At 43.7% G+C, this 14,183-nt stretch overlaps 1 protein-coding gene across 1 annotated transcript; it reads right to left on the reverse strand.

Moving 5' to 3' along the window:
* Positions 1–2,197: 2,197 nt before the first annotated feature.
* LOC123150443 (protein MODIFYING WALL LIGNIN-1) lies at positions 2,198–5,752 on the reverse strand. The gene is made up of 3 exons (XM_044570296.1): positions 5,364–5,752; positions 3,767–3,972; positions 2,198–2,820 (listed from the first exon to the last, which is right to left on the reverse strand). Exons 1-3 carry the CDS (start codon positions 5,457–5,459, stop codon positions 2,502–2,504), a joined length of 621 nt encoding a protein of 206 aa, XP_044426231.1. The 5' UTR covers positions 5,460–5,752; the 3' UTR covers positions 2,198–2,501.
* Positions 5,753–14,183: the final 8,431 nt, after the last annotated feature.

Consider the following 14,183-nt stretch of genomic DNA (forward strand, 5'->3'; position numbering starts at 1 on the left):
ACTCAAAAATAAAACATGCATAGTGATGAAATAGGCATGCCGCCACCATTCTCAAACAAAGTAAAAGAAAGACTGAACCTAGCCTTTCTTTTTTGACTGAACGTAGCTAATAACATTAATTGAACTGCTATTGTTCTAACCCGCAGGGCTATAGATATCAAACCAATGTTGCCAACATGGCGCTAATATGAAACCAATAATAGCAGAATGACATGAAAAGCTCAACATGATCATTAATGTTGAACGTGACATATCTGTGCATATCTCTTATCTCTAGTCATTTATATCTTAATTTGTAGAGATTTGGTAGGGTTAGTTGGTCGAAAACATTTCCTATATATATTGTAAACTACTCTGATTAATACAATTGAGTTGCATCCAATACCTTTCTACATGGTATCAGTTTTACCATCCGATCCTATTGCCCTAGGCCTTTAGGTGCAACCGATGGGAGACAGTAGCATGGGCTACATACAATCAGTTTGGATGGCGATCCAATAATAGGATAGGTTTTTAGGCATTGTGTCCTATTTTTGTTGGTTGTGGCTATTTGTTTACTTTTTGTTGTTGTTCTCATTTGCATACTTGAGATGTTATCCGTACTTTGATATTTTATTCTTTTACTAAACGGCTTGATGCAGAGCCCGGGGGAATCCTTCTTTTCGAAAAACATATGGGGGGGGAGGCTGGATGAGTAGCACCCTGCCCCTTGGATGCAGGCTGATCTTGCTCAGTTCCTCTCTTGGTGGTTTGTGTGTGTATCATATTCCCATGTTTTTTGCTACAGGACAGTTATGGAGAAAATGAATAAAATTATGAGAAGATTCTTGTAGCAATATGGAAGCACTAAGAAGGTATCACATGGTCAAGTGGGATTTGAGGGGTGGAGAGCTCAATATCTTTAACATCAGTCTCTTGTGCAAGTGTTTTGGTATGTGAAGGAGCTTCCCTGCACGCCCCCCCTCATGCTTAATTTGTTTGCTCACCAACCTCTCGCGCTTTCGTCATTGCCGTCCAATGTGATGTGCCACTGTTGCAGTTGGTTACTCACCCAACCTACAAACTAACAGAATCTACCAAGGAACTCGGAAAAGAAATTGTTATGTTATGTTATTTATAATTTTTTGACGTGGCATGGCTCTTCAGCTTTCATACAAACTGCTAGGCAGAGCCGATTCAATCATGTACTCCTTTCGTCCCAAAATGTAAGACCATTTTTAACACTGTATTTGCTAATTCCACCTCCGCCTTCTCAAATCACGCCTACCTTGTGTGGCTGCAGGGGTGGCCATCGTCGTCATGGGAGTCAGCGGCTGCGGCAAATCGTAAGATTCATCCTCCCTGAAAAATCTTCCCTCCCTCATCCAATCCCTGATGATTGCTTCCCCCCTCTCAAGAACACGGCACGCTTCCGGGAGCAGCGGCTGCAAACAAGCAAACAAGCAGCTTGAGCTCTGTGTAAGAAGGATAGAGAGGGAATTGGTTGAATTGTTGTTGTATTGCTTGAGCCTCATGAGCGTATATATAAAAGTACATGGCCATCTTGAAGTACAAGGCAAGATAGAATAAATCCCATGCTTCCTAAATAACCATGATACTCAACACTCTGCTCTTGTCATCTTATCAGAGAGACTATGGCAATGACACTTCTTCTGAAAGGACATTTTTTCTATGCGAGAATCCCCCAGGACCGTCACGGCACGGGATGCTCGTGGAGGCGCAGGCAAACAAAGGTGCAAAATTCAGAACAAAAAGAGTCTGCCTTTCGGCCCAGCTCTGAAGCTTCTTTACTTGAAAAACAAACTATAAACTTCCTTGCTGTTTCCCTCTCCATGGCAAAAAATAACAAAGGTGCAGCGCCATCAGGGAGCCGACGGCGGTGGAAGGGGGGCACTTCATGCCGGCAAGCCTAGTACAGAGTGCGCTCGACCTCCTGGAGATCAAGGTGGCCGAGGAGATCACCATGGTCGACGCCACGGTTCCCGCCAACGCCATCGTCCATCACCCAGTTCAGGGACGAGCTGGCATCAATGGCAAGCCACCATCACCCAGTTTAGGGACGAGCTGGCATCAATGGCGTGCTGATCCCCGAGCATTCAGTTGAATCCAGTTTCATTGCTACATCATTTGTACTGGACAGATGATCCCATCCATCACGTACAGCTTGTAAAGAGACTTGCAGACAAGCAAGACACCATCAACCTCAACATTACCCAGTTCATTCAAATTTAAACACCCATGGGGATGAAACAGGCATGCCGCCACCCTTCTCAAATCTCAAATCTCAAACAAACAAAAAGAGAAGACTGAACCTAGCTAATAATAACGGTAACCAAACTGCTGCTATTGTTCTAACCTGCAGGGCTATACAAACCAAACTCGCCAACATAGCTTCCATACGGGCTAAGCTTAGGTACGACTGCGATCATGGGAACTGCTGCCGCTTGTAATAAGTATCCTCATGGGCGGCCCTTAAACGGATGAGTTAGGTATGGCTGCGATCACGGGAACTGCTGCCGGTTGTAGGTGTCCTCGTGGACGAACACCGGCTCGCTGCTCTGCTGCGGGATCACGGGCTGGCCCATGGAGATGCCCTGGTTCTGCTGCGGCCCCCAGCTCGGCGGGCCTTTCGACGATGTCAGGGCGATGTAGTAGACTATGGCCAGGGCCACGCTCGCGAGGGAGAGCACCGCCCCTCCGGAGAAGACCCCCGGCTTGACCACGTAGCAGAAGCTGCCGAAGTACATGTTCTCCTGGCCCCTCTGGTCGTTCAGTGCGGCTCCGGTCAGCAGGAGAAGGAACGCGATTATGAAGGTCACCCTGCGGAATGCAACAATCCCCAGGATGATGTTATGATAAAATAGTTGATCGAGTCCTTATAACAACGAGGAGTTTGCACGCTGATGAAATGTAGTACTTCCTCTGTTCACTTTTATAAGACATTTTAGACAATTTAGGGAGCGTTCGGAGTCCCTCGGCTCCCAGACTCGGCTCGCGGAGCCGGCGGAGTTGTAGGCTAAAATACTGGAGCTGGAATGGAGGTGCTCCACAAATCCTCTAACTCCACGGATCTGGTGGATATCCGAACAGGGCCTTAGACAGTGCCCAAAACAGTTCAAAGTTGGCTGTCCAAAACGTCTTATAAAAACGAACGGAGGGAGTAGCATTTAAGTTGTTTTTAAGCAGCACATAGTAGCAAAGGTGAATGCTAAAATGTTCAGAGCAAAATGCAGAATGGCTGACAACGTTACGTCAGACCTATCCAAAAAGTTATTTCCATACGTCATCGTATGAACCATTTCTGATCCTTCCAAAAATACAACAAGCATCAGCATAAAAGCAATGTGCAAACACTTAGGAGTAAATGTAGTATCAGTTTTCATAAAGGGTGAAGATCTAGAGGATCAAACATGCAGACTTTCTAATGAACGTATTCCAAATATGAATGAAATAAAGGAATAGAAAAATGAGACTCAAAAACTCATGATAAAAATAATCAACATGAACAGAGCAACTAGGCTGGAAAGAAGGATCAAAATGACAGTTTTTTTTTTTTTTTACTTTACCACTGGTTTCAACAAAATGTATGTATGGCTTAGCGTGGGTTCAACATATTATAACAGTGTTCCTTATAACAGTTTCTTACATATCAAAATGAATTTTCTTATAACTGCTAAGCTGAATTTCAATGCTATGTTTAATTCTTAAAAATAAATCTGGGGGGAAGGAACAAAACAGAAGGTAAAGCTGTCGGGCAGAACATTACCAAGATACAATGAATGAGATCAGAGCCACACTCCAGTTAGTGTCCGAGGGGACTGGATGCCTCTTACAACAGATGCAACCAGCAACTGTATTTATAATAGCCTGTGCGACCATAAGGGCAACTGCAGACATCAACCCAAGGCCTAACGCGGGGCTTCTTGGGTATATGCATTCACCTGGAGAAGAGTCGGTTTGCACATCTGAAACCTGCATGAATGAAGCAGACCGTTATACTTGGGTCTTGGGCATAGTAGTAAGGTGTCGCTTCAATAATACTGTGTGAACCTATGACGTTGTTGCAAGAAACTCTCTCTAGTTCACGCACAATGAATCGGTTGATTCTTAGTGCCAAATGTGCTCACTGCTCACTGTTTGCCGGTACAAATTCTCTTATTGTAAAGTAGCTTCAAGACAACAGAGTTTTATTGTGAATGCTGTTCAGAAGAACAAGGCAAATTGGCATCCTTGACACTTCAAATATAGGGCATCCTATATCTCTATGTGATAGACATGACTACATAGAATAGCACATGCTGAAGCCTCGAGAGGCATAAATCTGCCCTGTGAGCACAAGCAGTAGGATTTGCGTTATGAGTATCGATCAAATTTAAACCTGAAGCAAGTGATTCTTACTCATGTTTCCCCAATTGCCTCATTAAAAGTGAAAGATAAAAAGATTCAAATGTATCAAGCAAAGCGATCACAATGTACTACTATAAAAAAAAGTTCACAAACAATGTGATACTATATTTGGGAGGACCAGCCAAAGCTTGTGACAGACCATTATATCGATATGTACAGTCCCATATGCATCCATAACATAAACGGATAAACAGATTCCCAACTAGTACAATCAAGGGTTATATATATCGAGAACTTATCGATGCCAACAAAATAGATTGCCACAAATTGCGTTTACGCATCGCCGCACATAGCATACGTAACGTACTAGACAGATTGTAATGCATTGTGCATTTGTCGGTCAGCCCCATGGAAAGCGACAACTTGGACAAATCCTTACCGAATCAGCCAATCATAGTATTTTGGCTACGAGGGATCGCCCAATCAAATAAGCTAGTACAGTCAAGGGATAAACATACATATCAAGACCTTATCGATGACGACAGAATAGAGCGCCATGAATGTCGCAGCAGCAGTTAGTAGGCAGCTCCATGGAATGGAAACAAGCTGGGGCATCACCCAATCATGCTATCTTAGTTAGGAGGGAGGGATTGGGCCAACCAATTTAGGCCAAGCATCCATTCCATTACAGTACGCCTTCGTTAAGGGCGAATCAGTCGGTCCTTGCAGCAGCACGCTTCACCTGGAAATCCCCAAGGCGCAAATGCACGGCGGGGCCGATCCCAAGCTCTGAGATCGATACCACTAGCATCACCACCGCAGCAACAGGTGGCTAAGCTCCGAGATCGATCTCCGGCCCTGTACCTGCCGGCGTTTCTTGTTCGTCGGTGGTGAGGTGGCGGGGGGGCGAGATCTAACTTAACCGCAGCAGCAAGCAAAGCGAAGCAAAGGGTGGCGGTTTCCTCCGGGGCGAGATTCGCTGGAAACTGACGGAGGGGAACGGGACGGGTTTGTACCTTGACGCGGGTGCCCTCGGCGGCGAATCCGAGCGCGGCGGAGAGGACGCCGAGGAAGCCGACGAGCGCGCACACCACCACCGCCTTCCGCTCCATCCCCTTGCTTCCCCCCCTAGCTTCCTCCTCCACCAACCTCCCACCAACCTTGTCGCCGGATCTACCACCCCCGCCTCCCTCCTTCTCCCCGATGGAGCTCCACCAGCACTCACCTGCAGCAGCAAGCAAGCGAGCGAGCCAACTGCCGAGTGCCGAGCAACGGGGGAGGAGGACAAAAGATGGCAGCGCCGAGGACGAATTTCCCCCGTGATTTCTTTTCGTTTTCCCCCCCCCGCACCCGCAGCGCCTTTTCTTGTTCGCTAGCGCGGCTTTTTTATTTTATTTTATTCTTCCGTTCGTTCTTTCTTTGCGCCTTTTTCTATCCCCGCCTCCTTCCCCTCGCGACCCGCGCCGCGTCGCTTGCACGCGGGCCCAGGCACGAGGCGGGACGGCGTGTCGGTGGGCGTGGCGTGGGGAGCGCGGGGTGCACGGAGGCGTGGGGCGCGCACGCGGCTGGCTGGCGGGGTGGGGGGTGGGGTGGGTTGCTTGTTCGAGGCGCGCAGGGCGGAGTGGGGTGGGGGGAGACGGTGGGGTCGGACCTGAGTCTGACTCTGACTCATCCCGGCGCGCGGTCTATATACGGTGGACCGGTCGTGGTGGGGGATGGCGAGGGGCCCGCTGGCAGCGGGAGGGTGCGCGGTGGACGCGGTGCGTGGGAGACGATGTAACCAACTGACTGACTCGGTGCGCGGCGGGCGTGGAGTCTCGCTCGCTCCCCCTTTCTCGTGCCGAGTTCAAACGTGGGGAATGGAATCCATGGACCAGACGAAAGAAGAAGAAGAAGAGAACAAAAGCCAGGAGAACAATGCCGTCTCTTTCTTTTCTTTTCCTTATCTTTCTGAGCATATAAGATATCCTCGCTTTTCATCTGCAAGGAAATTGCCTTCCGTTCTTCCAAACTGCTTCCTCTATAGACAAGGACAGAGAAATATAGTAATATCTAAACCAACACTCTTAGGCCTCCTTTGGTTTGGAGGATTTTTATAGAAATTTCATAGGATATGACTTTTGTAGGAAAAATTCCTTTAGATTCCTTTGGTTTGTAGAAATGAAATCCTATTCCTATGGAGAAATTCTTTCTATCCTTCACAATTCATAGGAAAATAAATATTAGCCTAGACTCAATGGAAAAAATCCTATTAAGTGAATCAAAGAACATCTTTTTTTCTATTCCTACTCATAGGATTTGAGATGCATGTCATCCCATTTTCTATGACTTTTCTATTCCTATGATTTCCCTACCCTATGAACCAAAGGAGGCCTTACATTTCTTTACAGAGGGAGTATGCGTTTCTTTCACAGGGTTAAAACGATATCTTTTTTAAAGCGCGCAAAGTCATGGGGGAGAGAGAGGATCCTTCATGTAGTAGAGTTGGTGTACGGCGTCACCAAAACAAGCCAAGCCCCTTTCAACCTACAGGTCTCCTCAGCTTATGCCTGGATGAGGTTCACCGTAACTCGGCGATACATCTCCAGCAGCTCGGAATGCAAGAGCCATCGGCATTGGGTTTCACACGTCCTTCTGCTAGAGGCGACCACCCAGCAGGGGGAGGGGCTGGGTAGGCGCGACGTGCGATAATGGCGCCGGACCGCACCCAGAAGCAGCGATCGCTATTTTACCTTTCACAAAATAACCCATTAGAAAACCGCTTGAAGCCGAGCAGGAATCGACCGGAGGCTTTCTGTCTTGGAGGATTTCATTCCGCACGTGCCAACTGCACCAAAGATTCCAACTGTATGTTCAGGAAAACCAAAGATTCCAACTGCAAAGCAAGATGAAAATAGCTGGCAGATTCCAACGTTCCGCCATGGCTTGCCATAGTGCAACTGCCCGTGAGAACCTACAGTAGACGTGTAACGTCTCCTCTTTGTCCTCTTGCAAACTACCTAATCCTCCGTATGTTCTATCGATGGGAGGTTTCACAATCCACCCTCTCTTGCCCCCACACGCGAAGCTGCCCGTCTCCTCCCACGGGCGCAACCTCCATGGCCTCTGACGGGCTCCCATTTACACATTCCTCTCACCCCTACTCAGTGTTGTCGGTGCTGCTTCGGCTCCCTTCTTCCATTATTCAGCGTTCCCGCGGGGGCTATCTACCTCATGCTTGGTGCAGGAGGTGACACAGTTCATGCCATAGAAGGGTCATGTCGGCCGACCCTCGTCTTTCCTTTTCAAACTTGTTGAGGAGTCCACCGCTACCCCCCTGCTCTCACACGGAGCTGATGTCATTGCCTTTTGTCATGTTGCCATCCTCCTCCGCAGCTAGGTATAGGACACGAAGATCAGGAAAACCAAAATAGGACAACCTGCTAACGGGAAGGTCCGTCATGGTCCTCATGGAAGAGAAAATATAGAGGATGTAGTTTAGGGAGTCTGATAAGGAAAGCACTGGAAGCCTCGAAAAGCTTTAGAGGGCCTCTAAAAACTTTAGGGAGTCTGATGTGGAGAGCGCTCAAAGCCTCTAAAACCTTTTAAGGAATCCACTATAGTTTCTCTAAGAAGGCAGTCGGTAGGCCATTAATCATAACTAGAGAAATCCCCCATAAAGATCATTATTGGATGAATATGGCATGTTTGGTCCAAAGAAGATTCATATAAATTTTGTAGAATTCTCCCTGGGAATTTTTCCAATATAGGAAGTTTGGTTTATAGGAATAAGTATCATAGGAACTTTTCATATGGTCTACATGTCATAGGACAATTTGTTTACATTGGGCATGACCTCATGCAAAGATTTCTTTGTTTCACTCACAACCATGACATATACCAAATCATTCACAAAAAAACTACATTTCCCGGTGGTGTGCTGATACGTGTTAAATGTACTTATAATTTTAAAAAATTTATATTATTTCTTATTCTATTAGGCATTGTTTTATATTTCGTTGAACTTACCCATCAATAAACAGCTAGACGAACCAGTTTATGTCAATGTGTCTATGGGTACAAATAAAAAAAATGTGTCTATGGGTACGTGTATTTTCCATAATTCAAGAAAATAAGAGAAACATCAGCATATATTTTCTCATAGGACCTGAGCCAAAAGGTGGACCCATGGGGCGGCCCACTGGGTCCACACGCACCCTTGGCAAAGTTAGCGAGAGGTATGTGCCTTGTGTCATGTGATTCGACCCACTTTGTGTTCCTGAGTTTCTTAGACTCTATGCCATTGGGAACGGACACCTTCCTTGATTGGTGGCTTCGGAATAGAGTTAGCTTCCGGACGCCATAGAAAATGGGATTTGATAGTCTCGTCATTTGCACGGCTTGGGCCTTATGGAAGCAACGAAATGCCCTGAGTTTTCAATAGACGAGAACAACAAAATGGTGCTGCTAGTCTTGCTAACATGATCCTTGATGAACTTAGAGATTGGAAAGTGGCTCTGAATGGAGTAGGTGGTTTACAACGTTTTGTGAGAGAGATGCTAGCTAGTACGGTTTGTGTAGGTGTACCTACGTTGATGTTCGCATCATCGTGAGGATTCTTGTAAACACTTTTCTCCCCTCTATAAAAATGTGGTATCCGATTTACGTACTCTCGAAAAAAAAAGTTTCTTAGATTTAATCAGCTTTTTCCCTCAATTTTTTAATCAATTTTCACCTGTTCTTTTTTTTGTTACCTGATTTTCCCCCGAAGAACCTTCAAAGTTTATGTTTCTTTTTACATTCTGATTTCATTTCTCGTTTCTTCTTTATTGACTCTGTTGTCACATAAGAAATATCATTGTTAAGCCATCATGAAAACATCACTACTGGGAAAGGACTTATAGGTGATCACAAATTAGTGGCGAGCAGGGCAGGGCACCCGCCACAAGTTGTGCAGAAGCAGTGGCGGGTGCTTTTGGATACCCGCCACACATGCGGTCCCTTCGTATGTTTTTTTGTATAACTCAGCTGTGGCGGACCAGCAGAGACACCCGCCTGTTGGCATCAGATTTTGGCACGACGCAAAAGGCAATAAGATGGTCTGAAGTGAAATGGTTTTCAACATGAAAAGTTTCACGTCGCCGAGTGGAAATTTTTTGATGTTTAGGTTATCATCATCCGACCTCATCTCAGGGGCCGAAACTGTACTCCGAATGACAGAATTTAGTGTTTCAAGTGCTTTTTGGCCCATTACGCCTCCAAAACGACCTCAGCTGAAGGAGCACTCTACATGGATTGTCTTCGCCTCGTCGAAGCAATCAATTTTGATAGACAAATCATCTTAATCCAAGTTCGTATGCAAAATTTAGAGGCAACGCACTGTAGACTGGCTCTGAGCGAAAATATGGCGCGGGTACTAGACACCCACCTAGGTAATGTCTGATGGGTCGTGTGAGTCCTTCGGCCATCAATACAGCCTTGAATCGAAAAACCTTCAACACGAAAAAGTTTTGCCTCGTCGAGCCGATTGATTTTCATGTGTAATTCGTCTCAATCCGAGGTCATAGGCGACCTGGAGAGGCAAATCAAGATCAGGATGTGTTTTCATTTGGGAAATCCGAGTGAAAAGTTTACCATCCGAGTGAAAACTTGTCGTCCGAGTAGAAGATTGCCGTCCAAGTGAAGATATTGCCATCTGAATGAAATATTGTCATCCGAGTGAAACATTGACATCCATGTGGAAAAATCTAGCCGGGTGATCTGAGTGAAGGACCCTAACATCCGAGTGGAGAGATTCGAATCCGAGTGCTCCGACCAGAAGCTGAAAATGTGCCTGAAAAGTTATCTGGATTGCTTGGAAAAGTGTTCAACACAAAAGTTATGCGTATCGTCGGAGGGTGGCATGGATAGCCTACTCCTCGTCCGACTATCCTACGAGGGTGTCCCGGTCCACGGGGTCGAGTTCAGATGAGGAGCCGCCGCCGGATCCGGCGATGATGGCGATGGCGCCCTCCTGATCGATGGGTTGTGTTATCTATGTATGGATCGTTCATTGCTTCGAAAGACAATGCGCGGTCTGGTATGATTCTACGAAACTGATTCGAAGATGTTATGTATGCATCTCGCCGCATTTTGTTCAACTGCGATGAGTTCACTCATAGCTAAGCTTAGTGCTCTGATGGAAGGTGTTGCTTTGGCAGTTTAGCATATCAAGGCAGCAATGATCATCTAATCTGACTGCTGAGTTGCACTGAATATTATAACTGATCGCGGTCTTGATTCCTACTATGGACATCTTAGAGCATGGTTAATATTACATCCAACAACCGGCTATATGAAGTTGCGACGTCACGTATAGCCACATAATAGCCCACTTGTTAATAGTTAGCTATAAACATTTACTACTTTATCACTGTTTGACCCACTATCTTGTCTCACTAGTTTTTTGGAGCTCATGCTCACTACAAGAAATATGTCAACTAGTGACCTTCTGTCAGTGACCCTAAAAGAATTGGTCATAGATCTATGACCATTTGAGACCAATTGGTCAAAAGCTGTTCGGGGGGCTTCAAACCCTAAACTATAACGACTATTTTGGTCAGAAAGGTCGTAATTTCCTTACACGAAATGGTCATAAAGCATATAGCACTGGTCCGCTGCCTTATTTCTAGCTGATCATGACCAATATAGATGGTCATAACCTTGTAAATTGTGGTGGGTTGCTATGACTAGGCGCCACCTCATCAGTTTTGCCTATGTGTCATGTCCATGTGCCAGTTTTTGCGCTAGGTTGTGAAGCAACCTATATTTCTGTCATTCCCAAAATTCCCAAAAAAATCTCATAAATTCTTTGGGTCATATCTTTCTCAAATATGTACAAAATTTCCTTGCCTAGTTCAAAAATAATTCAACAATATTCATTTTCCTATTTTGTTCAGAAAAACACTTTGTGAAAGAAGTGCTATTTATATATTCTTGATTGCCCTCAAAATTTTTGGGCACTCTTTCCTATCCAAATCATTGCCGCATGATAAAATTCAGGTCCATTGGCCCAGTAAATCTTCCTCAGCAAATTTTCAAAGTTTTTGTCCACCTAGAAGCATTGTGAAGGAAGTACAAGATAGGTATATCGTTATGAGTTTAATTTTTGCCACATATTCTATATGCCAAAGTCATAACTCTACACAAAAGTTTAGCTCTATCTAACAATACATGTGAGCTCACCATCGAATCTTTGTTCCTGGTAATATTTGTAGTTTGTGAAGCAACTACATTTTATATTCCTTTATAATTGCTGAAAATTTGCCAGGACATTACCCTGACTATAGAAACCCCCTACACCGAATTTCAGCATAATCCAATCATCTATGTAAGCCCAACTTCAATTTCTATTTTCTGTCCAAATTGGCACATTGCAAAGGAAGTGCTATCTAGACACCTCCTATTGTCCTCTAACTTTTTGTGCCATCTTACATATAAAAATCATTGCCACATTCCAATATTCAGCTCCATTTTCCTATTAAATCTTCCTCGGCAAATTTATAAAGTTTCTATCCAGAGAGAAGATTTGTGAAGGAAGTACAAGCTAGTATTATCCAAATGGTATAAAACTTTTACAGTGCTTTAATATGCCCAAACTACCATACTCCACAAAATTTCAGCTCATTCCACTTATCCACTTGAGCCCAGATTCAACATCCATATTTCTGCCCGATGTGGTACTTTGCAAAGCAAGTGCCATCCAAACTCCTCCATTTGAGCTGAAAATTTGCCAAGACAGTCTCCCTAGTAGATGATCATCCTCAGCCAAAACTCAGGCCCATTAGCCTTGTGAATTTCCCGTACCGCTTATCAAACACTTGGCTGCTAATTCATGTTTGAGCATAGTTCGGTCTCCTCGTGAGATTCTTCTGTTGTTATTTTCTTCCTAGCATCTACCTGAGGAGTGCCCAACCTACTAGACATGCCTAGGCTACCCAGAACACATGGCAATGCCACGGTCAGGCGGTGACCACGCGACGGGCATGCGAGTCTACGCGCTTTGGAGTTGGGACCCTGGGCCACCGTCCAAACCACGATGTATCACCACAAAACCATGTAATTATGATTAAATAGATAATTATGTAACTAGAAACAATTTTTGGAAAAAATAATGAGCAAACTATAAGGCAACTACAGTTCAAATTTGACATGTTTCCTACTGAATGGGCGAAAATTTGTCTTTTTCATGAGAGGTGGATAAAAACTTTTGACACCCAACCATTTTGTCAATTGTGCATTCAATATGGCCTAGTATTTTAGAAAATTGATTTGGTCCAATTTTGCAACAAATATATGGTAGGTCCTTCACAAAAGAAACTCATTTCGGGCACTCAGAAAATGGAAAATGAATTTTCCGTGCAAAGAAAATGAAAACTTTCTTAGGAAACATTGTTTGGAATTCCAAGATGCACCCTTGTGCACAATATGAGATCATTTGAACAAACTATGCCATGAATGTGGCCATAAGATTGATCATTTGGCTTGAAAGCCATGAATCTTCACGCATGGTAACTCATTTCTGAGTACACTTTTTTAAAATAATTGCCATAGTACAAGTTTATTATTTTTTCCCGTAACTTGGTCACATATAATGACACAATGCAAAGGTTTTATATTTTTTTATAAATTTTTTATGCCCGTTTCAAAATGCGGTCAAAATGGCGGGCTTGACCGTTCCTAACTAGTGGTTGAATCTTGGAAAACTTTTGATGTTTCTCTGATTAAAATAGATACTTATGTACCTAAAAATTATTTTTATAAAAAAATAATGAGCAAACTATGAGGCAGCTGCAGTTCAAATTTGACACGGTTCCTACTGAATCGGCGAAAATTTGTCTTTTTCATGAGAGGTGGATAAAAACGTTTGAAACCCAACCATTTTATCAATTTTGCATTAAATATGTCCTAGTATTTTATAAAATTTATTTGGTCCAAATTTGCAATAAATATATGGTAGGTCATTCACAAAAAACCTTATTTTGGGCACTTAAAAAATGGAAAATTGATTTTTCGTCCAAAGAAAATGAAAACTCCCTTAGGCAACATTGTTTGCCATTCCAATATGCACCCTTGTGCACAATATGAGATCATTTGAACAAACTATGCCATGAATGTGGCCATAAGATTAATCATTTGACTTGGAAGCCATGAATCTTCACACATGATAGCTCATTTCTGAGAACACTTTTTTAAAAGAATTGTCGTATTACAAATTTATTATTTTTCCTGATAACTTGGTCACATATAATGACACAATGCGAATGTTTTCCAATTTTTTGATTTTTTTGAATTTTTTATGCCCGTTTCAAAATGCGGTCAAAACGGCGGGAATGACCGTTCCTAGCTAGTGGGTGAATCTTGGAAACCTTTTGATGTTTCTCTAATTAAATAGATAGTTATGTACCTAGAAATGATTTTTGGAAAAAATAAAGAGCAAACTATGAGGCAGCTACAGTTCAAATTTGACTCGCTTCCAACTGAACCGGCGGAAATTTGTCCTTTTCACGAGAGGTGGATCAAAGCTTTTGACACCCAACCATTTGGTCAATTGTGCATTAAACATGGCCTAGTATTTTATAAATTTGATTTGGTCCATTTTTACAATAATTATTTGGTAGTTCCTTTAAAAAAACCTCATTTCGGGCACTCAAAAAATGATTAAAATAGCTAGAAAGATAGAAAATGCATGCAAATTTGTGATCATCCATAAAATGTGGTCTAAATTGAGTGATAAATCTAGTTGTGCCATTTTGGAAAATATTTTTAATAGCTGCTTCACAAAACCTCCTAGTTTTAGTACTTAGAAACTATTTTAA

This window comes from Triticum aestivum, chromosome 7A (genome assembly GCF_018294505.1).
Source record: "Triticum aestivum cultivar Chinese Spring chromosome 7A, IWGSC CS RefSeq v2.1, whole genome shotgun sequence".
Classification (NCBI taxonomy): domain Eukaryota; kingdom Viridiplantae; phylum Streptophyta; class Magnoliopsida; order Poales; family Poaceae; genus Triticum; species Triticum aestivum.